Here is a 27,029-nt window from a genome sequence, read left to right as displayed (position 1 = left end):
AAAGCAGATGACTTATTTTCCCCTGAGTGGTTCAACTGGCAATCAAGCTTCCCAGACAGATGCAATGGAAAAAATATATGTGATGTGGTTGATCATCTGCTTGATTAGAATAGTTTCCTATGTTTGTCTCTGGGTATCCCCCTTGTGGGATGAATTGCTGACCCTAAATAGCTGCCACACACAACCCATTTTTGCTTTGTGATACTGTGTTTACCTGAGGCATGATGTGCTAACAAAGGCTTACTAGCTTCATCTCAGATAAAAGATTGGTATACACCCAGGTGTTTTTCGTGCAAGAGAAAAATGTGTTTTGGTATGCTCTAACTTTATTCATGTGTGCCTCTGTGGACAATTTCTCAGTTTTCTGGATTCAGTATAAAAAATAGAAACTTTCCAAATCTGGGATTAAATAATCCATGGGGATTTATTTGTTGATTTTTTGTAGTTTTGTTTCGTGAGGATTGGCATTCTTAGAAGATATTTTTATTTGTTTTTATTTTTAAACTATGTAGAGTTCACCCATTGGAATCTGTTAAAATGAATCTTCTAACAAATATAAAGTCTTACCCTGGAACTGGCTAACTATGTCAGGATAAGTAGAGTGGCTGAGACCTGGATCTGGAGCTCTCTATGCCCACTGACCCAGGCAAATTCTATGGCCTGCATCCCCTGCAGAACCCTGGGGTTCTGTGGACTGAGATGCAGCATGAAATGTCTCATTAAAGGTCGATGAGGGAATGGAGAGGGCTTGAAACTAGACAGAGGCCAAGGTCCAAAGCTATCAGAGAACTTGGGAGGAGAGACAGACCAAAGGGACCAATCAGTTATCAGACAAGGAATCAATAATTTGAGGATAGATAAGAAGAAAATTGAGTAGAATCTAGAAAACCAGTCACTTTGCTTTTTTGTGGTAGTGACGTACATGTGTGATTTGGCCGCATTCAAATGACTAATAGAGGTCAGATTGACCCATATGGGCCTAAGTGTAGTTTGTGGATATAAATTCTTACCAAAAGGGAGAACCACTGGGCAGTGGTCAGCATGTGGCAGTCCAGTAAAACATGCAATCTGCAACAAGGAGGCCTGATATGAGGTGGAGAGTGTTCCAACAGGCTCCAATAGGCAGGTGAAGATCTAAAGGCAGCAGAGAAGCTCCAGTTACTTAAAACAGTCCTGCTCAAAATGTGGTTCATGGACTGGTATTCGTCCTAGAACTGATTTTTTTCACTGATCTGCCATGAGACAAGTACACAAATCGAAGTAAGCATTTTTAGAAACTTTTTCACTGTAGGAGCCCCGGTGGCTCCGTGGTTAGGAGCTTGGCTGCTAACCAAAAAGTCAGCAGTTCGAATCTACCAGCTGCAGCTTTGAAACTTTATGAGGCAGTTGTACTCTGTCCTATAGGGTCACTATGAGTCAGAATCGATGACAGTGGGGTTTTTTTTTGTTTTTTTTTAATTTTAAGTCTGTTGAATCTAATAATAAAACTTCGGGCTTATGTTTTACAGGATTATGTTTTTATTTTATTTTCCTACTAATTTAATTTTTTTTGGATTTTATAAATGTATGTCTGCAATATATTGAACACTAAAAACCAAAACCAAAAAACAATCTGGTCGTTTACCACAGAGAGTTTGAGAAGTTCTGATTCCGTAAAAGGACTAAACAGCCCTCAGGGGCCACCAGTTGCTCCCTTGCCTTCCACTTTTTGTCCCCTCTTCTTCTTTTGCTTTCTACCTCCTTTGCCCTGTGAACTTGGACGAGCTGATAAACCAAAACCACAGGCTTGCTAAAACATCTCTTGGAAAATGCTATTCTGATGATTATCGGGACCCCCAACTGCAGGGTTTGGTTAAAGTAAAAAAAAACCCACTACTTTAGTCAAAACCACAAGGATACATACTCAGCTTTCCCTCACTTCTAAAACCCTGAACCTGCTCAATCAGGAAATCACCTGGACTTCGTATTTCCTAATGTGCATCAGCTACAATAAAGCCCTTTAACTCTATTATATACGTGTACATATGTATACGTATGTATTTTCTTCTTTCCACCTTTTTTTTAACAGAAGAAGCATACATGATACACACATTATACCCACCTCCCTTTCTTAACAACATCTCCCTGAAAAATTATTCTGTATCAGTACACACATCTAAGTCATTCTTTTCATGACCACATAGTATTAAATTTTTTGGATTCCTAAATTGACTTCATCATTCTTCTATTGCTGAACTGGTGGTTTGTTCTTGGCCTTTTGCTATTAAAATGATGCTAAAATGAATATTCACCATCTTTCAGTCTGTTGGACTGTGGTGGCTTCCGTGTTGCTATAATGCTTGAAGCTTTGCCACTGGTATTTCAAATACCAGCAGGCTCACCTGTGGTGAACAGGTTTCAGAGGAGCTTCCAGACTAAGACAGACTAGGAAGAAAGGCCTGGAGATTTACTTCCAAAAATTAGCCAGTGAAAACCCTATGGATCAGAAGTGAATATTGTCTGATACAGTGTTGGCACATGAGCTCCGTAGGCTGGAAGGCACTACACAGTGGCCACAACAATGAACTCAAAATGCCAACAATCCTGAAGATGGAGCAGTACTGGGCAATGTTTTATTATGTACAAAGAGTGGCTATGAATTGGTGGTTATTCGACAGCAACTAACAACAACCTCTATTTGAATTTCTTAAATTGCTTTCTTTAAACAACTGAAAACATTGAAGCAATAAAGGGAGACCCATTTGAGGAGATGGAAGTGAGCGTAAGATTCTTGTATACTGCTGCCAGTCTGTTATATTCCTGATACTTGAGCCCTCAGGTCAAGATAGGATAGTTTTTTTGTTTGTTTGTTTGTTTTTTCCTAACCCATCTGGTGAGAGGGACAAAAGTTACCAATATTCTGCCCTGTTGGGCTTCCATGACTTAAGAGAAGGATGGAACAAATTCCTGGTCTCACTGTGGAAAGCTGGGACGGGGCTGGGACAATGGTGGGAACTGACATGAGAAGATAAGCACTTCTCCAGGTCAAGGACTCAGGTACCATGACCAAGTCAAGAGTTTGGTCTCCAGACTTGGGGACAAGATGGGGATTAGACAGTCAAGACCCTGGGAGCCCCACAGAAACCCAGTTATCAGGACTGGGATCTCATAGCAAGGTCAGATGAGTAGCAAATGTGACTTTCTACCCAGTCCTGGAGTGTTGGACTGGAAATCCCTCACCTCCTCCTGCCTGTTGCTGAGCCTGTTTTTAAGAGCATAGCCCCACTTGTGAAGGAAGCAAAAGGCCATGTGGGCTGGGACCTAGGCAGGCCCTAGATGGCATGTTGCATTGAATTGTGTAGGAGGAGTGCTTTAGTCTGAGCATTTTTTCATTGGTAGAACTTAGAGACACAAGTTAGCAGGTCTTAGACCAGAAATGAAGTCAAAATAATAGGGAATTTTTTTAATGCAATGGAAATTTTATCTTCTTTATCTGACCTGAGAGAAGTAACAGATGTTGGGGACACTGCAGACAGTGTTATCCAATTTATGGAAAGAAGGAAAAGAAGAGCTGTCTCCATCTCATACATCCTCCCCTATACACACACACATTTAATTAAACACATGTTTAATGCTCAGCCCTATGATCGAGGCTCTTAGCAGGTGCTAGAATAGGTAAAAGGATGATAGTGTTGAGATACAGTTGTTGATTTGAAGCAGCTTTTAGTTTAAATGTGGAGATGCAAACATAGGAAAAATTAAATCGTACTACGTTGAATAATTCAGGTCCAAGAGAAGTTCCAAAGTATACATAATTAGTAGAGACAGTCACTGTCCAAACAATCTGGAGAATGACAAGGGCACTGTGCATGAGGAAGGACAGACAGAAGAAGGGATTAGTACTGGGAACAGAAGACTCTGAGAGACTGAGTGACAGAGACCGCCTCTGCCTCCCTGCCATTCTCCTTACACAGACATGCTCAAGCCACCACCATCCTCATACATACCCTTCCAGATGTTTTCAGCCCACCTTCTCACCTGCCTGTAGGCATGGCCCTGGCATAGAAAGGCACACTTAGGGCACCACACGGCCACTTACCCAACTCTTAGATCCAAAGCAAGTTAACAGTTCCCTGAGATGGTATGTGATCATATTAGGTTTTCCCCCATTTTTACCTAAGGGAAGAGATCATTACATCTTTTAATGGGGAATCCACTGAAAAAAAAAAAAACCCACTGTCATCAAGCCAATTCTGCTCATGGCAACTCTGTAGGACAGAGTACAACTGCCCGCATAGGCTTTCCAAGGCTGTAAATCTTTATGGAAGCAGACTACCTTATCTTTCTCCTGCAGAATGGCTGGTGGGTTCAAACCACTGACCTTTTGGTTAGCAGCTGAGTGCTTAACCACTGTGCCAACAGGGCTCCTCTTTTTAATGGGGTCGATGCCTTACATGCAAAGAGAACCTTTCATTGGTGAAGTTTTCCTGTTTTCCCCTGGAAATTTAGCTCTTTAATTTCCTAAAAGTCAGTGTAAAAAATATTTAAGTCTGTATGCGGATATTTCTGCGTGTGAATATTTGAAAATTAGAGTCCTTGTCTTATTTATCTAGTGCTGCTATAACAGTAATACCACAAGTGGGTGGCTTTAACAAACAGAAATTTACTCTCTCACAGTTTAGGAGGCTAGAAGTCTGAATTCAGGGCACCAGCTCTAGGGGAAGGCCTTCTTTCTCTGTCAGCTCTAGAGGAAAGTCCTAGTCTCCTTTCAACATCTGTGGGCCTGATGTTCCTTGGAGATGTTGTGTCTTGGCATCAACCTTCCCCTGGGTCTAGGAGGTTCTCAGCGTAGGGACCTGAGGTCCAAAGGATGTACTCCGCTCCTGCCTCTTCTTTCTTGATGATAATGAGGTCCCTCCCTCTCTCTCTGCTTGCTTCTTTCTCCTTTTATCTCTTGTAAGGTAAAAGGTGATGCAGGCCACACCCCAGGGAAACTGCCCTTACATCTGATCAGGGCTGTGACCTGAGTAAGGGTGTTGCATCCTACCCTAATCCTGCCCCATTGACATAATAAACATAACCTAATCCTCTTTAACATGACCTAATCCTGTCTCATTAACATAATGGACACCTCACTCCCAAATGGGACCATAATCACAGGCATAGAGGCTAGGATTTATAACACATCACAACATGGAGGATAATCAGATCACAAAATAGAGTGCAACCACACGATACTGGGAATCATGGCCTAGTCCAGTTGACATGTATTTTTCAATCACATAAAATTCAGTCCATGGCAGTCCTCTTGATTAACTTTAATTATAGGCCTAAATTGAATACCTACTGTGTGTCAAGCCCTAGGCTGGAAATGCATACGTAAATCGGACATTTCCTGTTTTCCAAGGGCTTATAACCAAGTACAGGAGGCCTGAGGACTAAATTATTAAAGTGCAATGGGGAGAAAAGGTGGGGGCGGTGGGGGGGAGTGTAGAAATAAATTACAATTAGGGGATCTGGGACTCTAAAAATTTCATTTCAGAAATAGTTCGGAATAGAGGTCAGTGTCAGACATTTGTAGGAATTCAGAAAATCCCAAATTTAAAACTTTTGATTGGTTTTTGCTGTGTCTATCTTATTGAATTCACTATTTTCCAATCAATGCCCCCCTTCCAAATTGTAACTATTGACTAAAGAGCAGTCATTTGTGTTGGCATAAGGCTGATATCCTTTAATTGTTACATAGGAAACAAAAAAAAAACTCTGTAACAATCTAAATAACTGCTGATAGCTATATCTAGAGACTGTCAGTTGGAACATCAAGGGGGGAGTATGTTCTAGCTCCTGGGGTTTTCTTTCACTGAATTTTAGTGCTGGCATTTTATTTACTTTCCTATACACACTTACATAGAATTCCAAAATACATTATTATACCTTTGAAAAATATATATTGTGCATTATCAAAAGACACAAATCTTTGCCCTTTTGAAAGTTATATTTCAATGCATTTTAGAAAAGCTTTAAAAAAATTAAAATATATAATACATTACATGCTGCTAAGTGCTATGGAGAAAGATAAAGAAGAGATAAAAGACAGGAAGTGGGGTGGGGAGATGTGACATTTTTACTAGACCAGTCACGAGCACCTCACTGAGAAGGTAGCATTTGAGAGAAGGTCTGAAGGAGTTGACGGGTGAGCCATGCACAAGTCTGGGAGATGAGGAGGCAGAGGGAACAGCGAAGGCAAGGGCTCTGAGGCAGGAGCGGGCAAGGGGAGAGTAGAGGGAGCTGAGGTCAAAGAGACAATAGATGATGGGAGTCCAGACAATGTGAGGACTTGCAGGCCACTGTGGTGACATTAGAGTCACTGGTTGGTGAAAATGGTTAATGCGCTTAGCTGCTAACTGAAAGGTTGTAATTTCAAGTTCATTCAGAGGTGCCACAAAAGAAAGGCCTGGCACTCTACTTCCTAAAAATCAGCCATTGAAAACCCTATGGAACACAGTTCTACTCTGACAAGAGTCACCAAGAATTGGAATCCACTCAATGACAAATGATTTTACTAGTGATGACTCTGACCTTGAGATGGGAAGCCATTGGACTGAAATGTCAATAGGATTCCTCTGACTGCTTCATTTAGAATCGTTTAAAGGGGAACAAGAGTAGAGCAGGGGCTGGGGTGGAGGCTATTGCAATAATCCTGATGGCAGAGGTATCAACAATAGGTTCTAGATCTACTCTGAAAGCAGAGCCAGCCGACTGTGCTGCTGAGCTAAATGGGGTCAAAAAAGAAATTCAGGAATGACTGTAAGGTATTAGCCTGAGTCACAGGAACTAAAATGCAGAGTACTAGGAACAAACAGTTATGAGTGAAAGATCAAAAGCTTGCTTTTGGGCATGTGGACATTTCATAATTAAATCTCTCTTGCTTATATTCTTTTCTTTTTTTTAGGAGGAGGAATATTTTAACTTCATTATTGTCATTTTAATGGTTTTTGAGCTACCGCTCTAGTCCAGGCCACTATAATTTCCCACCAGAATTACTGAACTAACCTCCACCCCAGCAACCCCTGCTCTGCTCTTGTTCTCTTTTAGACACTTCTCAACATAGCAGTCAGAGTGATCCTGTTAAAATTTCAGCCCTGTGGCTTTCTGTTTCACTCTGATTAAAAGCCAGTCATCACAGTGGTTCAGAAGTCCTCACCCTGTCTGGCTGTCCCCCATTGCATATGTATATAATTCCTAAATAGAAATTTAAACTCTATTTAGGTATATCCAAGTCTTCTGGCAAGTCAGTTTGAACAGTTGGAAAGGAATTGCCAGCTTCCACCAAAGCTGCTGCCTGCCTGCTCAGGGTTCACAATGACCCTTGAGAACCAATGGCATTGTCAACAGAGGCTGTGGATAGAAAAGCAGACCTTCAGATGAATCCTTGAGTGTGCAACTTAAGGATAAAAAAAGATGTCATTCTACCACTTCCAATGTACCCGTCTGCTTTTTCCTTTTTATCTAATTTATGAACTTAGATAATTATGTATTCAATAGCCTCAATCACTCAATTTAAGAAAAAAGCAGGCAAAATATATTGAGATCCACCGTGTCAAAATCTTTCTAAGAAGCAGCTCATGTAATGTCATACCTTCCATGTTTTCAAAAAGTTCTTACAAATGAAGAATAGAGCTAATTTTCAATTCAACTCTATGCTAAGCAAATATATAGGATGATTAGTATATAAGTAAACATTTGACCTGTCAAGAAAGATGTGTATAAATAGTATCTGTAGAAAAGGCAGCCTGCCCGAATAATTTGAATATGCCTCAGGATGCTAAAAAAAGAGAGCTCTTTCTGGAATATTAAATTATTATAAAATCTCCAATTTATGAGCTAGGTCTTTATTTTTGTCCAAAGCAAAGTATCATGGTGATTAAAAATAACAATCCTGGTTTACATTTATTGAGGTCTTTGGTTCCTTTTAAAGTTGTTCACCTCTATTAACTAATTTTCTTATCGGATCTCTGAGGTGAGTACAAGTATTATCTCCATTTTTTTAGATTAGAAAACTGAGTCACAAAAAAGATAAATAACAAGTGAAATGTGAAAGAAGAAGCAATATGGAGTTTCTCCCCTTGAAAATGATGAATAGGTACTTCATTATTTCATGTACTTTGTTTCCCATGTTCTCAAGCCTCAATAATTTGAGAAGTATTTAGTCACACTTTCTTAATTTTATACAATGTTTTCTTTTCCTAAAATTGACAGTTTATCTTATCTACAAATTAAGACTGTTATTTTCTTTTACAATATAAATCAACAGGACCTGGCCCATTTCTATAAATAGGTAAGGCTACTGTGACAATTGTATTCAATAGGGCTGTTTCCTGTCATGCGTCCCAGAAAAGAGTCACAGTGGAGCTGTCATGTACTGGGGCGTCAGTGTCAGGCTGGCTCAGGGGAAAGGCAGAGCAGTCAGCTGTCTGGCTGTGGTGATTTGAGGCCTGCTGTCTTCATGTTTGGAAACTCTGGTGGCATAGTGGATAAGAATTCGGCTGCTAACGAAAAGGTCGGCAGTTCGAATCCACCAGGTGCTCCTTGGAAACCCTATGGGGCAGTTCTACTCTATCCTAAGGGTCGCTATGAGTTGGAATTGGCTTGATGGCAACGGGGTTTTTTTTTTTTTTTTTTTTTATCTTCACGTTCATGAAAGAGTCCTTGGGTGGTGCGAATGGCTAACACGCTCAGCTGCTAACTGAAAGCCTGGAGGTTTTTGAGTCCATGCAGAGGCACCTGGTAATCTACTTTCAAACATTCAGTGAATAAAAACCCTCTGGAGCACAGTTCTACTGTGGCACATATAGATCACCATGAGCCGGAATCCACTCAATAACAACTGGTGGTCTTCCTGAAGCTCTCTCCAACCCATCTGGCCAACCCTGAAATTCCACTTTTGCAATATGTTCTTCTGGTATTGAAGATTTTTTTTTAGTTTCAAACATCCCATTAAAAGGCCGGTACTGCAGGGGAGCAGCAGATAACCAGGGCTTAGCACAGAGTTTGGCTGCCAGCTGAAATCTAGATAAAGAACTGGCCACAAGAGAGAGATGTGTCTAAGTAGGGGAGCGGGATTTGCGAAAGACCTAGAAGGACGCCAGAGATGACATTCACTAACCTAACACCCGGCCTGTGTGTGAATGACAGAAAGACAGAGACAGAGAGGGCACAATCTGATTTATAAAGTGATTAAAAGGAGACATTGACAATTAGGACTTTTTTGCCTTTTGCGTTCAATTCTGAGTCCTTGTTGGGCTAGATCTCTTGGGAATCATCACAAATGCTGCTTCTACATCCTCGGACTGTTTGTTTGACCGGGCAGCTGGTACAGCTCCAAAGACAAGGGTAGGTGAAGATGCAATAGGACTTCTAGCGGATGACCCAGTTGACAATCATGGTGTTCTCAGCTGATGTAGCTAAAAGGCCAATGCTATGATTCCTTGACAGCTGTGAACCTACTACTGTGACTGTAGCTTCTTAAGGAAAATCACAGGGGCCAAGAATCCCCAGACCTTGGTAAGAAGTGAGAGATAGTTGGGAAAAGACATCACTGTTGTTGTATGCTGTCAAGTTGATTCAGCTTATAGTGACCCTATAGGACAGAATAGAACTGCCCCATAGAGTTTTCTAGGTTGTAGTGTTTATGGGAGCAGATCGCTAGGTCTTTTCACCCATGGAGTGGCTGGTGGGTTTGAACCACCGACATTTCGTTTAGCAGCTGAGCACTTACCCATTGTGCCACCAGGGCTCCTTAGAGACACCACTCAAGGGAGGAAAAAGAAGGCAAGAGACACGTGTCTAGTAGATCGACTAGTCCATTCTGTCCTTCACACTGCTTTCTTCCAACCCTAGTTAGTAACAGGCAACTATGTGAGTTTTCATTTAATTCATTGTTTAACTTGATGCCACAGGCCACACCTCCTGTTAGGAGTACAGTCCGCTTCAGGTAAAAAGCAATCTGTAGTAAAAACTTATGTTCTAGAAGAAAGGAATTTTATGAAAGCATTTGACATAAAAAATTGCCCTGCTGTGTTATTAGTGGCTGATATCTATTGAGATCCATGGCAAGGCCGATGGGACCCAAAGGAAAGAGCACGTTTCATACTCTGTGAGTTTCTATTTGCATCACATCAATACCAGACCAGGGAGAAGGCATTTCTTCCATATGTTGTTATTTAATAAGAAATAAAAATCATTTGAGTACATTTCAAATGAATAGATTATTTCAGAGTAGGTCTATATATTTCTGCTTTCTTTAACATTCAGTTCAAATCACTAAAAACAGTTCAACTTCTTGGGTTGCCTGCAGTTTGCTAATAGCAATCGTAATAATGGTGATAATTTCCAAGGCTGAAATCAAGGTTGTATGGGGGCTGATGTGCTCAAGGTATAAAAAGATATCATCCATCCTCTTCCATAAGGAATGCATCTAAACCTATTTCCAATAAAACAACTCTTTAAATATTTAGCATGAGCTACTCTGTTCCTTCTGAATCTTCACAGTAGGGTGACAATTTCCCAGTCCTTTCTTTGGTCAGGCACCCAACACGGCTAAAATTGTCTTTTAATTACTGAGAATAAATTTATTCCCTAGCTTTAGGTTTTATTTGTTTAGAAACAGCTTTTGATGATGCAAAGCCATTTGCTTCCAGATTCCATTTTCAAAGCTTTGCATATAGACTATTTAAATAGAGAAAGAATTGTTTTAGAAAATGTCTGTTCTTTGTTTAATTGACTGTTTGGTACCCTGAAGTCTATGCCTGCAGGCAGAGGGATGAATTCGCAAGGCTAAGCACTTAAATATCCTGTATGCGGCAATGACTGTGGTATAGAGTAAGAGAGTAATGCAGGCTCTTCTTAACAGGGACTGTGGCAAACTCTGATCTTAGTGAAGTTTTCATAGATTAAACTTGCAGGGAGGAACCATTTCCTTAGCACAAGTCTACAATTGGAAGCACAAGCTGCCCTTTATGAGGGCAATGGTGCAAACTGCATTGGTTTCCAAACTGCTCCACAGAGCTTGAGGTCCCTTACTTGGGGAGTCATAAGTATGTGCTTGGATTTTCAGAGAACCTGACTGGTGTTCCAGAATACTAACTCCATTTCAACCAGAGCAGCTAAGCTTTATCTGTTGTACATGTTAGGTTCAAAATAAGGTTATTTTAAAAACGGAGTTCTTCTGCTTCTCTTCTTTCATTTCCATTTTTGTGTAATTTTTAAGAGCATAGACTTTGAAATCAGAAATAAGTAGATTCAGATCCTGGCTTTTTCACTTACTAGCTTTTTGACCATAATGTCTCTGAACCATGGTTTTCTCTTCTATAAAATGGGCTAATAATGTTCATAAGGTGGTTTTGAGGATTAAATATGATAATAACAACAATCTCTTCATCCTTCTAGAAAAGCTTTCTTATATTGGTTTTTTTGATACCACCAAATTCTGTACCAGTTAGGAACTCATCAGAGAAGTACAGCCTCCATGAGTGATATAGAATAATGGATTTACTGTAAGAATTAACCAAACCAGTTGCTGTTGAGTCAATTCTGACCATGCTCCATAGGGATGGCAATGTCTGAATTTTTGGAAGTAGACTGCCAGGCCTGTTTTCTGAAGTACCTCTGGGTGGACTCAAACCTCCAATCTTTCAATTAGCAGCCAAGTACATTAACAGTTTGCACCACCCAGGGATTTCATTATAAGGATTGTTGTTGCTATTGTTCGTTGCCATTGAGTCAACGCTAACTTATGACGATCTCATGTTTAACAGAATAGAAGAACAAAATGTTGCCCAGTCCTGCGCCATGTCCATGATTGTTGATATATTTGAGGCCATTGGTGCTGGTGAGGCAGTGTATGTAATCTTGTTTCTTCTGTGTCTAGCGTTGGACTGAAGTCAGCAGGACCAGTAGTCAGGAATGCATTATGGACGTGAGCTAGGGAAGAGCAAGGAAAAACTGGAATTTGTGAGGGAAAACTGGATCCCACCAGAACAAACTGAAGGTTGCATCTTTGTCTTACTGCCTCCAGCCTCAATGATATGGGTGACCTGCAGAATAGTCTGGGGCCTTGCACTAGGTTGTGTCATGTATCTGGCCCAGGACACTCTACACTGAAGGAGGAGATCCTGAAGGAGTATAAGCTGGAGATGCCTAAGGCCTGGCTCCTAACCCATGCAACAAGATCAGAAGTAATATGATATCAAAGAGTGCTAGCTGTTCCTTCTCTCTTTCCTGGCTTCTCCTTAACTGTTGGAATGACCCAGAACTCTGTCCTGCACTCTCTTGTTTTTACCTACACCATCTCCATGGATGATCTAATTGATCCCTATAGCTTTAAATACTACCTATATGCTGATGAAGGAGCCCTGGTGGCACACTGGTTAAGCACCCTGCTGCTAACCAAGAAGTCGCCAGTTCAAACCTGTTTTCTCCACTGGAGAAAGATGTGGCAGTCTGCTCCGGTGAAGATTACAGACTTGGAAACCCTATGGGGCAGTTCTACTGTGTCCTGTAGGGTCACTATGAGTCAGAATGGACTCATTGGCAATGGGGTATATGCTGATGACTCTCTGATTTCTCAGTGTGTTCCTTGCCCTGGCTTTTCTATGATGTATGTTGATATGCTGGAGCTGGAATGGCACAGACATGCAAGCATGCCACTAGCACCTTACACCTTACCAACGACAGACTTTGCTAATAGATCATGGCAATCTTTCCCTCTAAGCTGAGAGGAGAGCTCATAATCTTTTCAGAACACTTCAGGCAGCCACTACCAACCAATCATAACTGACACAAGAGCTGAATTATTATATTTGCCATCCTAGAGGAATAGGTAGAATTCATTGAGGTAGAACTTAATGGGGATAAACAGCAACATCTAAGTAGTCAAGTATGAAAGTAGAAAAAAATGAAGATTTTACTTAGGAGAAATCTATGTGGGATAAAAGACTTAGGGGAATTGATTGATAGCAGGTTCAATATAAGTATAGATCATAGTATATCAAGATTTCTAGACACACATACACACACACTTGTACTCAAAGCATTAGACATGCCAACTGAAGTAATAGTGCACAGGGCTGTGATGGTCCCACTCTGCTTTGTACCGATGAGGCCACAGTAGGGAATCTGCCTTCATTTTGAGGGCAGTAGTTTAAGAAAGACATCCACAAACAGGATGTGTCATCCAGAAGGTAGTGATTAAGATGACGCATGGCACTTGAATCTATATTTAAATGAACACTCTAAAAGTGCCAGTGGATGATAACTTTTGGCATTTGTTGCATTTGAAGAGATGAGAATGAGCTTGGGCTTCCCATCATCCCTCCCCGAAACAGAACAAAGGCCAGTGGGTAGAAGTCTGAGCTTTGATTTAAGGAACTGTCCAACAGTTTTCCAAAGTGGTCGTGCCGTTTTACAATCTCTCTGGGAATGTATGAGAATTTTAGTTATTCCACATGGCCATTTTCATTTAGTATTGTTTCACTTAACATTTGTGACTGTAGTGGGTATGAGATGATATTTAATTGTCTCTAAATTTGCATTTCCCGATGACAGATGATGTTTCTTTTCATGTGCTTATTGATGATTTTTAGATCTTATTTCACGACATACCTGGTCAAGTCTTGTGCCCATTTGAAAAAAAAATTCGGTTGTTTGTCTTTTTATCGTTGATTTACAGGAGTTGATTATATATTCTGGACACAATGCAGCATTAGATGCATGTGCATGTTGCAGGTATTTTCTCCCACGCTGTGGCTTACCTTTTCTTTTTCTTAGTAATGTCTTTCATAAGCAGAAGCTTTTGATGGTTATAAAATCCAATTTATCACTTTTTTTCTTCTTCAATACTTTTGCTTCCTCTAAGAAATCTTTGCCTATCTCGAGTTCATGAAGATACTCTTATTTTTTTTTCTAGAAGCTTTATAGCTTTAGCTTTCACATTTAGATCTATAATTAGTATTAATGTTAATATGTGTTAGGCTGTAGGCCTTGATGTTCATTTTTTTCCACATATTTATCCAGTTGTTTCCACACCATTTGTTGAAAACACTCTTTCCCCCATTGAATTGCCTTGGCACCTTTTTTGAAAATCGGTTGCCTTTATTTGTGTGGGTCAAGTTCTGTACTCTCAGTTCTGTTCCACTGCTGTAATTTGTCCCCCTTTTTGCTAATGCCACATCGTTGTGATTGCTGTAGCTTTTATAGTAAGTCCTCAAACTTTTTTTCCTTTTTCAAAATGGTCTGGGCCATTCTAGGTCCTTTGATTTTGACATAAACTTTGGAATCTGCTTATCTATTTCTGTAATTAGCCTGTTGGAATGTTGATTGGGATTGCAGTGAATCTATAGGAAAATTGATATCTTAATAGTATTAAGTCTTCTAACTCATGAATATAGTGTATATACTTGCCTTTATTTAGGTCCTCCTTAATTTCTCTCAGCAGCGTTTTGTAGTTTTCATCATGCACATCTGTTGTGAAATGTATTCCTATGTTTTTAAAAATGATTTTTGATACTATTATAAATGATATTTAAAGAAGTTTATTTTCCAATTGTTTGTAGCTATTTTATGATAGTTATTTTATATATGCGTACATATACATATATTATATATGCATATATGTGTGTATATATATATGTATACATATGTATAGTCCTTGTGTGCTATTACCTTATAAATTCACTTATTAGCTGTAGGTCCCTACTTTGTAGGTCCCTTAAAATTTTCTATTTAAACAATCATATGCTCTACAAATAAAAACAAGTTTACTTCTTTGTTTCTAATATGTATACCTTTTTATTTCTTTTTCTTGTCTTCTTGCACCACCTAGAATCTCTAGAGCAAAGTCAAATTGAAATGATAGGCACATGCGTTGTTGGCTTTTTCCTCATCTTAGAAGAAATTGTTCAATGTTTTACCATTTAATATAATATTACCTGTAGGTTTCCCATAGATGCCCTTTATCAAATTGAGGAAGTTCTCTTCTAGTTTGCTGAGAATTTTTACAATGAATAGATTTTAAATTTTGCCAAATGCTTTCTTCTGCATCTATGTATATTATGTTATTTTCTCCTTTTGTCTGCTAATATAGTGAATTAAATTAGTTGATTTTCAAATGCTAAACCAACCTTGCTTTATTCTTGGAATAGACACACTTGGTTACGATGGAGCTGATGTATGTATGTATGTATGTACACATGTATGTATGTGTGTGTATAGAAACTAGGAGAGAGCTTCCTCAGTTTGGTGAAATATTGAACGATTTCCTCTAAGATCAGGAAAAAGACAAGGATACTTGTTGCTGTCCTCACAACCGGACCAATAAGGAACATCATGATAAACAGTGCAAATACTGAAGTTGTTGAGAATTTCATTTTACTTGGATCCACAATCAATGCCCATGCAAGCAGCAGTCAAGAAATCATACGATGTATTGCATTGGACAGATGTGCTGCAAAAGACCTTATTAAGGTATTAAAAAGCAAAGATGTCACTTTGAGGACTAAGGTGTGCTTGACTCAAGCCATGGCATTTTCAATCACCTCATATTCATGCGAAAGCTGGACAATGAATAAGGAAGACCTAAGAACTGATGCATTTGAATTATGCTATTTGTGAAGAGTATTGAATATACCATGGACTTCCAGAAGAATGAACAAATCTGTCTTGGAAGAAGTACAGCCAGAATGCTCCTTAGAAGAGAAGATGGTGAGACTTTGTCTCGCTTACTTTGGACATGTTATCAGGAGGGACGAGTCCTTGGAGAAGGGCAACATGCTTGGTAGAGGGTCAGTGAAAAAGAGGAAGACCCTCAATGAGATGGATTGACACAGAGGCTACAACAATGGGCTGAACATCAATGTTTGTGAGGATGATGCAGGACTAGGCCGCATTTCATTCTGTTGGATGTAGGGTCACTATGAGTTGGAACCGACTTGACAGCACCTAACAACAACAGCGTTGTGTTTTGGTTTAATTTGTTTGACTTTTTCTAGTTTTATACAGTTGAAACTTTTACTACTGATTTTAGCCTTTCTTCCTTTCTAATACAAAGCTATAAATTTCCCTCCATAAACTGCTTAACCTCAAATTTTTGTGCAGTATTTTCATTATCATTCAGTTGAAAATATTTTCTAATTTCCCTTTAAATTTTTCTTTGACTATGGGTTATTTAGAAGTACTTTGGTCCTTTATAAATCTTCTCATTATGTATATGTCTAATTTAATTACAGTATAATGAAAAAAAGAAGAAACACTGTATAAAACTGAATTATTTGAAATGTACTGAATTTTGAATGGCTTGCCATATGCTCTATCGTGGTTAACTTCCTATTTATACTTGAAAAGAAAGTGTATTCTGCAGTTGCTTAAAGGATTATTCTTTAAATATCAATTAGTAAGAGGTGTTTGATAGTTTAGTTTTATTTAGATCTTTTAAACTTTACCGATTTTTTTTTGTCTTGTTGTTATATCAACTACTGAGAGAGGCATGTAAAAAAATCTCCCATTATTGTGGACTTGTCCATTTCTTCCTTTAGTCTGTCAACTTTTGCCTCACATTTCCTTTAACTCTATTATTATCTAAATACCATTCGTAATTGTTAGGTCTTCCTGATGTATTGCTCCCTTTATTATTATAAAACATTCTTTTTATATCTGGTAGTGTTTCTAGACTTGAAGTCTATTTTGTGGGATAGTAATATAGGCACTTCCACTTTTTTATGCTTAACTCTTTGCATGATACATCTTTTTCCATCCATTTACTTTCGACTTATTTGTGTACATAAACCAAAAACCAAACCTGTTGTCGTCAAGTCAATTCCAAATCATAGCAACCCTGGAGGATAGAGTAGAACTGCCCTGTAGGGTTTTCAAAGAGAGGCTGGTGGATTCAAAATGCCAACCTTCTGGTTAGCAGCAGAGCTCTTAACCACTATGCCACCAAGGCTCCTTTTGTGTACATAGTATGTCTCTTTAAGGTACTGTACATTTGCTATTTTGCTTGTTTATCCAGTCTGAAAATTTTTGCCTTTTATTTGAGTGTTTAGTCCATTTACATGTAATATAATTATTGACCTGGTTGGATTTAGCTGTACCATTTTGCCGTTTGCTTTCGATTTACCTCATTTGTATTCAATTCTTCTATTCTTCCTTTTCTGCTTTCTTTTGGGTTAATCAAATACTTTCTACCATTCTATTTTATTTTCTCTATAGACTTTTAAGTTTTATGTCTTTATATTTGTTTAGTGGTTGTTCTCAGGTATTATATATTACGTACGCATCCTTAAATTATCACTGTCTATTTAGAGTTAATATTCTACCACTTCCTGTAACATATAATGATCTTTCAACAGTATTATTCTATTCCCCCATTCTTTGTGATGTACTTATTGCATAGTTTACATGTACATACGTTATAAACACCACAATACAATGTTATAATTCTTGTCCTAAATAGTTAGTTGACTTTCACATAAATTAAGAGGAATAAAAACAGAGAAATGCACACAAATTAATCATTTATGGTGGCTCTTCATTTTTTCCCCATAGATATGAGTTTCCATCTGGTGTCATTTCCCATCATCCTGAAGGACTTTATTTAGCCTTTCTTTAGTGCAGAGCTGCTGGAAAATGATTAGTTTTTGTTGATTTAAAATATTTTGTTACATCTTCAATTTTGAAGGATATTTTTGCTGGATATAGAATCTGGGTTGGCTGTTTCTTTTCTTCCTCTCTCTCTCTTTTTGGTCACCTTTTTTTCCTTAAACAATCCAAGCCTATTTCCACTCCAGCTCTCTATGCTTGCTATTTACTCTCCCTTGACAACTCTTTACCTAGTTCTTCACATCATAGGCTAAAGCCTCGTCCCTCTGAGCTCACTTCACAATTCTCAGAGAACTCTGTCGACCATATTATCCTAGTTACTTTCTCTGTCACTATCCTGTTTACTTCATTTATAATACTTTTAACATCTTTAATTATGTTTATTTTTTACTTGTGTTTTGTCTTTCTCTCTGACTTGCTCCATAAGGAAAGTTACTGTTTGTCATATTCTCACCTATATTCTTGGCAGAATACCTGGCACCACAATAAATGCTTGATAATGGTTTTCTAATGTAATCGAAGTAGTAGGGACATCTAGCTTTGCTAGACTTGAAAAGATATGTTGAGTATTCACATATTGCTAAACCCTCAAGAGCCATCTGTTTTCAAAATACTGTGTGAGGGAATATAAATACAAAAGTGATGTATCTCCAAGAAGCTTTTTCAGATGCTATGAGTTAGAAACAATCTCTTGCTCTAGCTCCCATTACATTTCACTTTATCTTGATTTGTGGTACTTCTTATGTTCTACTTGCATTATTGCTATTTGTATACCCATCTTCTCTCTCCGACTGGACTGTCAGCTCTTTGCAGGTAGGGACTATATTTTCTAATGCATATTAGTCATTCAATAAACCCTGCAGGAATAACCTTCAGGACTGCAAAGGTTCTAGGGTACTCTTAATGTGATATTTGGCTGAAAATGAATTGAATAAGGAAGTTGACATTTTTGGTTTAATAATAAGATTCTCTAGTTCTCTGAGGGAAGAAGCAGCCATGTAATTCCAAAGTAATTAGGGTTTCAACTGAGCATTAGTAAAGTGCTAAGTTCCCACCAAGGACACTGTGTTATGTGTGGAGGAGGACTCCTCTGCCCCTTCTCTGCCTTTGTTCTTGTTTATGGGCGCTGCCTTTCCAGTTTATGCTCCCTATAGTTTGCATCGCAATTAAGTGCCAAACATTTCCTGCCCACGCCTCTGTTTGGCTGCAGAGCGTGAGAACTGTAGGGGAAAGCAACAGATCAGAATATTTTTTAGATTTGTTGGTGTTCTTAAAAATGCCCATTTTTAAGCATAAATATTTATGCCCATTGCCAAGCTGAACACCCATTTGTTATGAGTAGATCTTTGATTACTCTGTAGTCTGAAGAAGACCCATATAAATAGTAGTTACCATTTATTGTGACAAGATTGATGGAGAACTCTGGAAGGAATAAGGCCTAAAGCTGGTTTTCATATTCTGATTCCATGCATGAAAGAGGAGAATGGATCAGCTCTGGATAAGCATTCAAACGGCCCACATGCTGGTTGTGATAACTTATCACCTCTGGGTTTGGGGACCATGGTAATCTTTTTGAATCATGCACACCCATGAAATGCAAAGGTGATGTAAGCACAGTTGTGCATTTTTTAGAGACCCCATATTTTTCTGACAAGTTCAAGTCCCCAAAAGGAGTGTGAGTCTGGGGGCAAAGTTTTTAAAGTGTATGTGTATGTTGGGGGGTGGAGTTCACGGTTGCAGATTTCCAGACCCCTTCTGAAGCTTACAGAATCAGAATGTCCAGGAGTGGTGCTTGGGAATCAGTGTTTGAGCATGATTGCTAGAGGCTTTCATTCGCACTCTGAAGTTTGAGAGCCATTGCTCGAAGGAATACAGATCCAGCAGTTGTCTATTTCATCTCTGAACTGTCAGTCTGTGCCTGGAAATTTGTGAGACCCTTAAATTGTCTCCCAAGAAGATACTAGCTCTCTGTGGGTTCAGAGTTTTCTTCTCATAACTAATTTTTTTTCTCATAACTAAATCAACCAATTAGGTAAGTCAGTGCCCAATTGTGCGTTTAAAAAAAAAAAAAAACAAACACATGACTGATGTAAATGTTGTCACTGAATAGTACGCATGAAAAATGTTGACCTGGCAAATGTTGTATTATTTATATTTTTACAATAGTAAAATAAAATTTAAAAGAGTTAGTCCCTACAATGGCCAACCCAGCCTACCATTTGATATTTCAAACATGTTTCTCAGATTGAAACACTCTGGAAAATTCTGCTGTTTGTTCACATTGTGGACATAAGAGTAATTTCGATGCCACTGTAACAGAGAGTAAGCAGAATCGATTGAATGTAATCAGAAAGCAACTTTATTCTTATCCTCCACAGCCCATTCAAACCCTCTCGGTCCTGCCTCTGAATAAAAACTAGGGCAAGTTTCATGAATTTCCACTCACTTTTAAGTAATAAAGACTTCTTTGGTCATTGCTAGCTTAATTAATATGTCTAGGATAGAGTAATTATTTTTAAATATCTTCAAATTTTATTAAAAGTTAATTTTTTCCGCTCCAACAGCTCACTTCTCGGGGCTGCCTATTTGCCATGGGAAAAGAGAATGTGGAAAGCTTCTCTCTGCTTCTCTAGCTGGGGCGTTTGCTTTTCTTCTTCTCCTTTAACAAGTTGCCTCTGGTTCCTTCAGGGCTGAGCGGTGTAGTACAGTAGGTTAGAAAGGCAAGGGGAATTAAAGTTCACCTGACAGATACAATGCAAAGCTGACTTGGCAGGAGTTATGAACTGACCCTTCTCCTTATGGGGTGCTTTTGTGGTTTGTTTTTCAGAGACTTGACATTACTGGATATCCTGGGGTCACCTTAAGCCCTTAGACCTCCAGCTGAACACTTCTAACATCTTTCTGCTATGATCTCATTGCCCCCAACTCCAGGTGGCTCTCTTGGGTATTTTTAAGAAAGACATCACCAAATCAGGTCCCTCTCATTCATCCTGCCATCAGAGAAGCTAACCAGCCACAGTCTCTAGCCCTCTGGATCTTGCAGATGGTGTCAGAGTCCAGTACACTATGTGCAAAAAAGCACGCTTCAAGCTTTCTAGGTAGTTCTCTTGAATTCCTTTCCTGTAGGTTTGAGATGAGGGAGAAACTCTACCCCATCTGCCTTGGAGGAGGAGAAGTATAACTCACAGCACAATACAGCTCTTCTAAGAAATTCTCTATCCCGTTTCTTTCGTTTCCAATCTGGTGGTGAGTGGTCAGCTCAGGGCTGAAAACTCATTCTTGTCCACTTCCTTTGGATACCCTGAGCTGGTGCTCTCACGTCTCTCTTTAATAATGTGAGTGCGTTAGCATCTGTGCCCTAGAGCTTCAGCTGAAACTGAGGCATTGGGATGTAAAGCGTTCCATTTTAACATCCCTTTGAAAACATAGTAATAGCTAACTTACATTGATCACTTGCTATGTATCAGGCACTCTCACACACACTTAATCTCACTCAGTCCTCTTCACAATCCTATAAGGAAACAGAAGTCCAGAGAAGTCACATAATTTGCATCAAGTCACCCAGGTAGCAAGTTGCAAGACCCTCCCAACCCTATGCAGTATTTTCTTTTTTGGAAAACTAGAGAATGATTTTGCCTCTTATAAAGAAAATGCTATGTATTCATTAGAAAAAAAAAAATGCTACAGCTGTTTAATGTACTGGCTTTTAGAATGGTCAAACAAAATTTTGTGATAAAACTAATAACAGCTTTCACTTTCTAAGCATTTTAACATATCTTATCCTCTCAATCCTTACAACAACGCTAATATGAATTGTCTTGTGTTCACCTTGTAGATGAGAAAACTGAGGTCAGGAAGAAGTTATATGACTTTCCCTAGATCACACAACCAGGAAATATTGGAGCCAGTATCTAGATCCAAAGTCTCAGATTGCGGCTTGGAGTTTACTATTCTCTCAACTCTGATAGAGTATACTAGCAGAAGAGATATGTTCCATCTGGGTCTCTGGACTGTAGAAGATGTTTAAAGCTGTTTAGTTAAAGCTGCTTTCTAACACAGGGTTGGCTCTAGATGAGTCAATATTACAAAATAGTCAAGATTATTACCTGAAAGCAAAAAACACCTTATTCATCTTGGAATCCCTAGTGCTTGGCCCAAAGTTGGTATTCTATTAAAGAATGCCTTAAATGAATAGACAAATGAATGAATACATTTTCTTTTAAACTCTCTGGTGGGAAGTAAGACATCATGTGCATTAGATTAAAGTGTTATCATTGTCTTGCGTCTTTATACTTTATAAGATAATGCTAGAAGAAGAACACGAATGATATTTAAAGTTTAATTTCTGATTTGCCACTGAAATAGCGGTGGGGGAGTAGGATTGGGGCAGGGGTTTTCTCTGGATTCTCTCAAAAATTTCATTACAAAGATGTCAGCCCACACTACCTATATGCCTTAGGGGGGAAAAAAATAGAATGTTTTTTGTTTGAGTTATGTCCAGGAACTTCTTAGCTCAATTTAAAGAAGTGTGTTCTAATAATTTCAGCCATTCAGAAAAGGGGTAGGCTGCTTCTAACGTTATCACATTTACATGTCTGTTAAAGGATCTGTTGGCTAGGCTCTGGAAGGAGGGAGTGAAGTGTTGTTGGAGGGGTGGACCAGATGGCCTCTATGATACTCTGTCCCTGAAACTTTGGAGATCCTAGGATATATTTAGGTGGTTGACGGCTGAATACAGCTAACCAGGTCTGTCTGTTGTCCACAGGTCTGAGGCGCAATTACCGATGTACCATCTGCAGTGTCTCCCTAAACTCAATAGAACAGTATCATGCTCATCTGAAAGGATCTAAGCACCAGACCAAGTAGGTACTTTCATACTTTCACTCTTCAGTCATTTTGCATGTAATTTTTAGCAAGATGAGTAAAGGCTAAACAGTTTACTTACTTCAAAATAGGTATATGGAGCTCATTCCTCTTTGTCTCCAAAGTTCCCTTGATATTTATGTTGCTTAAGCCTCCAGGGCCTGCCTAGTGCTACTTGAAGACAGACTTCTTCCCTTTTTGTTGGCGCAGGTCCTGAAAAGTTTTACTTTATTTTTTTCATCTTTCAAAGGAGAGCTCAGCACACTGTTACAGACTGGAGGAAACTTTCAGACCCAAAGTGTTTTTAAATAAGTGATTGTACACTTCTCTGAAGGCTGTGCCAGACTTTGGTGTTGGGAAGTCAGATTCTATGAATATTTTCTACCACTTTCCATTGCTGGATGAATATTGTCAATTATTACAGAAACTTAACAAATCCCATGGTATATGAAGTCATATGCATAGCTATTTCCATTTAAATAGAACCTCATAACATTTTCCTCCAAAATTCTTGTGATCTTAAACTGGAAAAAGGCAAACTAGTCATCATTTCACCTATATTTAGATTATGCATCTCATTAAAAACCTGCCTTATTAGCTTTGTGGGCATTTTTAAAACAACTGCTGAGACTACTAATTAAAACAAAGAATGTCTCAAAAAGATGTAGTTTTCATGAGCATAATTGTTTTCAGTTCTCTAATAGTCATTAGGAGAATCATTTAACTTCACTAAAACAGATTTGACTGTATCAAAGCCTCGTGAATAATGAATGATTTATTCAACAAACATTTATTGAGCACCCACTATGTGTCAGACTCCGACCTATTCACCGGGAAAGGAGAGATGAATAGACCGCGTGCTTCCTCTTGTGGAGCTCCCTGCCTGGCTGGGGAAACAGCATATAAACAGATTGCTCTGTAATGCCGTAAGGATTGCACCTGGAGTTTTGAGTACAGGGGCAGAAACAATTAAAGCAGGTGCTCAGAGCAAGCTTCGCCAGAACATTGGCGTAGAGGTCCAGGAATATAAGGAAAAGATCATAGTCTGATTTTGCTATATCCTCGGTGCCTAGTATATCACTTGATACATACTAGAGGCTTCATAAACATTTTTTGATTAAATAAATGTGCATTTTCAAAAGATGACTTATGATTTCCCAGGTAGGGATATGCAGAAGGAGCATTCCAGGCAAGGAATTTGCTTTGCAAAGGTATTATAAAGATGTAGATCACAGAGGGGACTTGCTCGGGTGAGGACAGTTAAGCCCAGGGTTCGTTAGGGACTCAGTGTTTTCCTCCATATTGTCTCATCTCGTGAGTCAGAGCCAGTTTCATTGCTTGCTTTACTCTGATCCATTCCAAAGGACTTTTATCAAGATAATTCTTCAAAAATATTTTCCCTTATTTATTATGGAATGTCTAGAAAGCTTCTATTATTGTACATCCCTTCCCCTCAATAGACGCTTTTCATCATCTCTGAACTAGTTCGTTTTAAGATGTGTCATATACATTCTAATTAACCTGTGTCTGATGTGCAGACAGACACATTACAAGTAGCTGCAACAATAAATGACAATCTTAGGGGAGCTTGTGTTTTTTACTCTTAATAAATAGGCAAAGGTGGACAATGGTGACTTCCAGTGGCATGAATCATAGAAATGATTAATGAACATAATACCTCTGGCTTCCGGAAAATATCTCTCTATGTGTACATATAAAACGTGATGCACCAGAATCTGTGCTAGGCATTTTTCATCTGTTTTCTTATTTAATCCCCTTAACTATTTTTGAGATAAACAGTATTGCCCCATTATTTTGCATGAGAAAAATAAGGCTCAGAAAGGTTAAATAACTTACCTAAAATCACCTTGCCAACAAATGGTAGAGCCAGGGCTGAAACCAACAGTGTCTGATTTATACCTCTACTTACTGCATTTCACTAAGTCACCACAAACCTAGGCTTGGAATGGAGGAGTGCCAATAGAGATCATTGTGATGAGTCTTCACATCCCTAAACAACACATGTGACCTCAGAAGGGACCATCTGCACCATTCATTTCTACCTCAAAAGCACAAGGATACTCTCCTTCTGAAGAGTTAAACGAGGGAAATGTGAACATTATAATTACAATAGCCTTCTCCCAAATGTCTGTTTCATCTGCTCTTGTACCATTTGAATGTGTGTATATGTGTGGGTGTGTAAAATGCTTATTCAAGTCTTTTGTCCATTTAGAAATTCAGGTTGTCTGTTTTCTTGGTGAGCTGTAGGGATTCTTGAATTATAAGAGTTCTTTATATATTCAGAATATGAGTTCTTTGATATTCTGAATATAGAGATCTAGATCTACAGATATATAAAAAAACAAAATCCATTGCCTTCAAGTAGATTCCAACTCATAGTAGCCCTGTAAGACAGAGTAGAACTGCCCCGTATGGTTTCCGAGGCTATAATCTTAATGGAAGCAGACTGTCACACCTTTCTCCTGTGGAGCAGCTGGTGGGTTTGAACTGCCAACCTTCCAGTTAGCAGCTGAGCTCTTAACCGTTGCCCAGCTCTCCTTATAGATACACAGTATTTTTACGCAAATAACTTGTGCCTTCTACGTTTGTTTGCCAACCATGCCCTCCCCCTGCAATGTATTTTTGTAAGTGTGCTATGCTAATTTTTTTACAGCAACATGTAGACAAAATTGGCATGGCAGCTCTTACAAAAATACATCACAGGGGGAGGGTGCAGTTGGCAAACAAATGTAGAAGACACAAGTTATTTGTGTAAAAATATGGTAGACATTCCTAATTTTTAATGAAGTATAATTTATTAATCTGTTCCTTTAAGATTAAGGATCTTGTGTGATATTTAATAATTCTCTGCCTATCTCAAGATTATGAAGAAAAATCTCCTATGCTATCATCTGGAAATTGGGTTGTTTTTCTTTTCAAGTGTAGGTCTTTGATTCATCTGGTGTTAATTTTATGGTGTTCATTTCATTTATAATGTGAAGGAGAGGTCAAGGTTCATTTTATTTTCGGTATAAATATTCAACTGATCCAGCATCAATAGTTGAAAAAATCATTACAGTGGCTTTTTACAATGTCGAATCTCCTAATCCATGATTATGGTGTGTCCCGGCATTTACATTGGTCTTCTTTAATTTTTTTGGTAATGTTTTGTGGATTTCTTTGTAGAGATATCATGCATATTTATTTAGATTTATTCATCAATACTTGTAGTTTTCGAGTACTAGTATAAATGAGATCATTTTCACATTTTGAAAATATTTTTATTATTATTGTATAAGCATAGGAACCTTGTTACCAATGGCTTTGGTAAATTCACTTATTAATTCTAATCTTATCTTCAAGTACTTCGGGAATTTTCTATGTAAAACTCATACCAGATGCAAATAATCATTGTTCTCTTTCTTCCTTATACATTTTTTTTCTTTTCTTACTTTATTTCACTGTCTCTGATCACTGGCACAATGGTGAATAAAAGTCTTGATACCAGACACCTCTGTCTCATTCTTGATATCAGAATTTTCCCAGGTAACTTAAAAGAAACCAGTTAAGAAATTTATATTCTACTCGTAGTTTTCTAAGATTTACATTATGAATGGTGTTGAAGTTTATCAAATGCTTTCACTGTGTCTATTTACATGATCAGATGGTTCTTCTTTACTTTGTAGTGTATTAAATTGCACTGAGTGATTCTCAAATATTAAACCAAATTTCTCCATTGCTGGAATAAACTCCATTTAGCTGGAAACAATTTGAAAAATATTTTGTTAAACTCTGTCTTAAAAACAAAATCACAAAAATATTTTAACAGAATTTTTTTTAATTAAAAATTTTAATAAAAATTAAAATTTTTGTGGTTTTGTTTATAAGACAGATTATTCTATATTTTTCCTTTTTTGTAATGTCTGTGTCAAGTTTGGTATCAAATTGACGTTGGCCTCATTAAACAAGTTGTAAAAGTTTAGTCCCTGAAAAATTTTGTGATAATTAGTTAGTGTCACTTTTTACTTAAATTTTTAGAAGAATTCACTAGTGAAGCCATCTAGGCATGGAGATTTACACTGTAAGAAGATGTTTATTAAGTATTCGATTTCTTTAACAGAGCACTATTCACAAATAGGAATAAATACGAATACATGAAAAAATTCTAAAAATATCTTAAATACAGCTTAATATATATACATATATATGTATATACTGTAGATGTATATATATATGTTCATGTTTTGTTGTTGTTTCTAGGTGCCTTCGGGTCGGTTCTGACTCATAGTGACCCTATGTACAACAGAACGAAACACTGCCCAGTCCTGCGCAATGCTCACAATCCTTCTTATGCTTGAACCCATTGTTGCCGCCACCGTGTCAATCCATCTCGTTGATGGTCTTCCTCTTTTTCACTGACCCTCTGCTTTACCAAGCGTGATGTTCTTCTCCAGGGACTGGTCCCTCCTGATAACATGCCCAGAGTAAGTGAGAGGAAGTCTCACTGTCCTTGCTTCTAAGGAGCATTCTGG

The 27,029-nt window shown here is 38.4% G+C and overlaps 1 protein-coding gene across 1 annotated transcript in view; it reads left to right on the top strand.

Moving 5' to 3' along the window:
* Window positions 1-22,500, top strand: part of ZMAT4 (zinc finger matrin-type 4) — a 365,911-nt gene extending 343,411 nt beyond the window's left edge. Inside the window, exon 6 of the mRNA XM_004382072.2 lies at window positions 22,400-22,500. Coding sequence (XP_004382129.1) covers window positions 22,400-22,500 — 101 coding nt within the window. The remainder of the gene's footprint in view (window positions 1-22,399) is intronic.
* The last annotated feature ends 4,529 nt before the right edge of the window (window positions 22,501-27,029 follow it).

The sequence above is a fragment of the Trichechus manatus genome, unplaced genomic scaffold (genome assembly GCF_000243295.1).
Source record: "Trichechus manatus latirostris isolate Lorelei unplaced genomic scaffold, TriManLat1.0 scaffold00090, whole genome shotgun sequence".
NCBI lineage: Eukaryota > Metazoa > Chordata > Mammalia > Sirenia > Trichechidae > Trichechus > Trichechus manatus.
The sequence above is the reverse complement of the archived record's forward strand: the minus strand, read 5'-3'. Positions and strand labels throughout refer to the sequence as shown.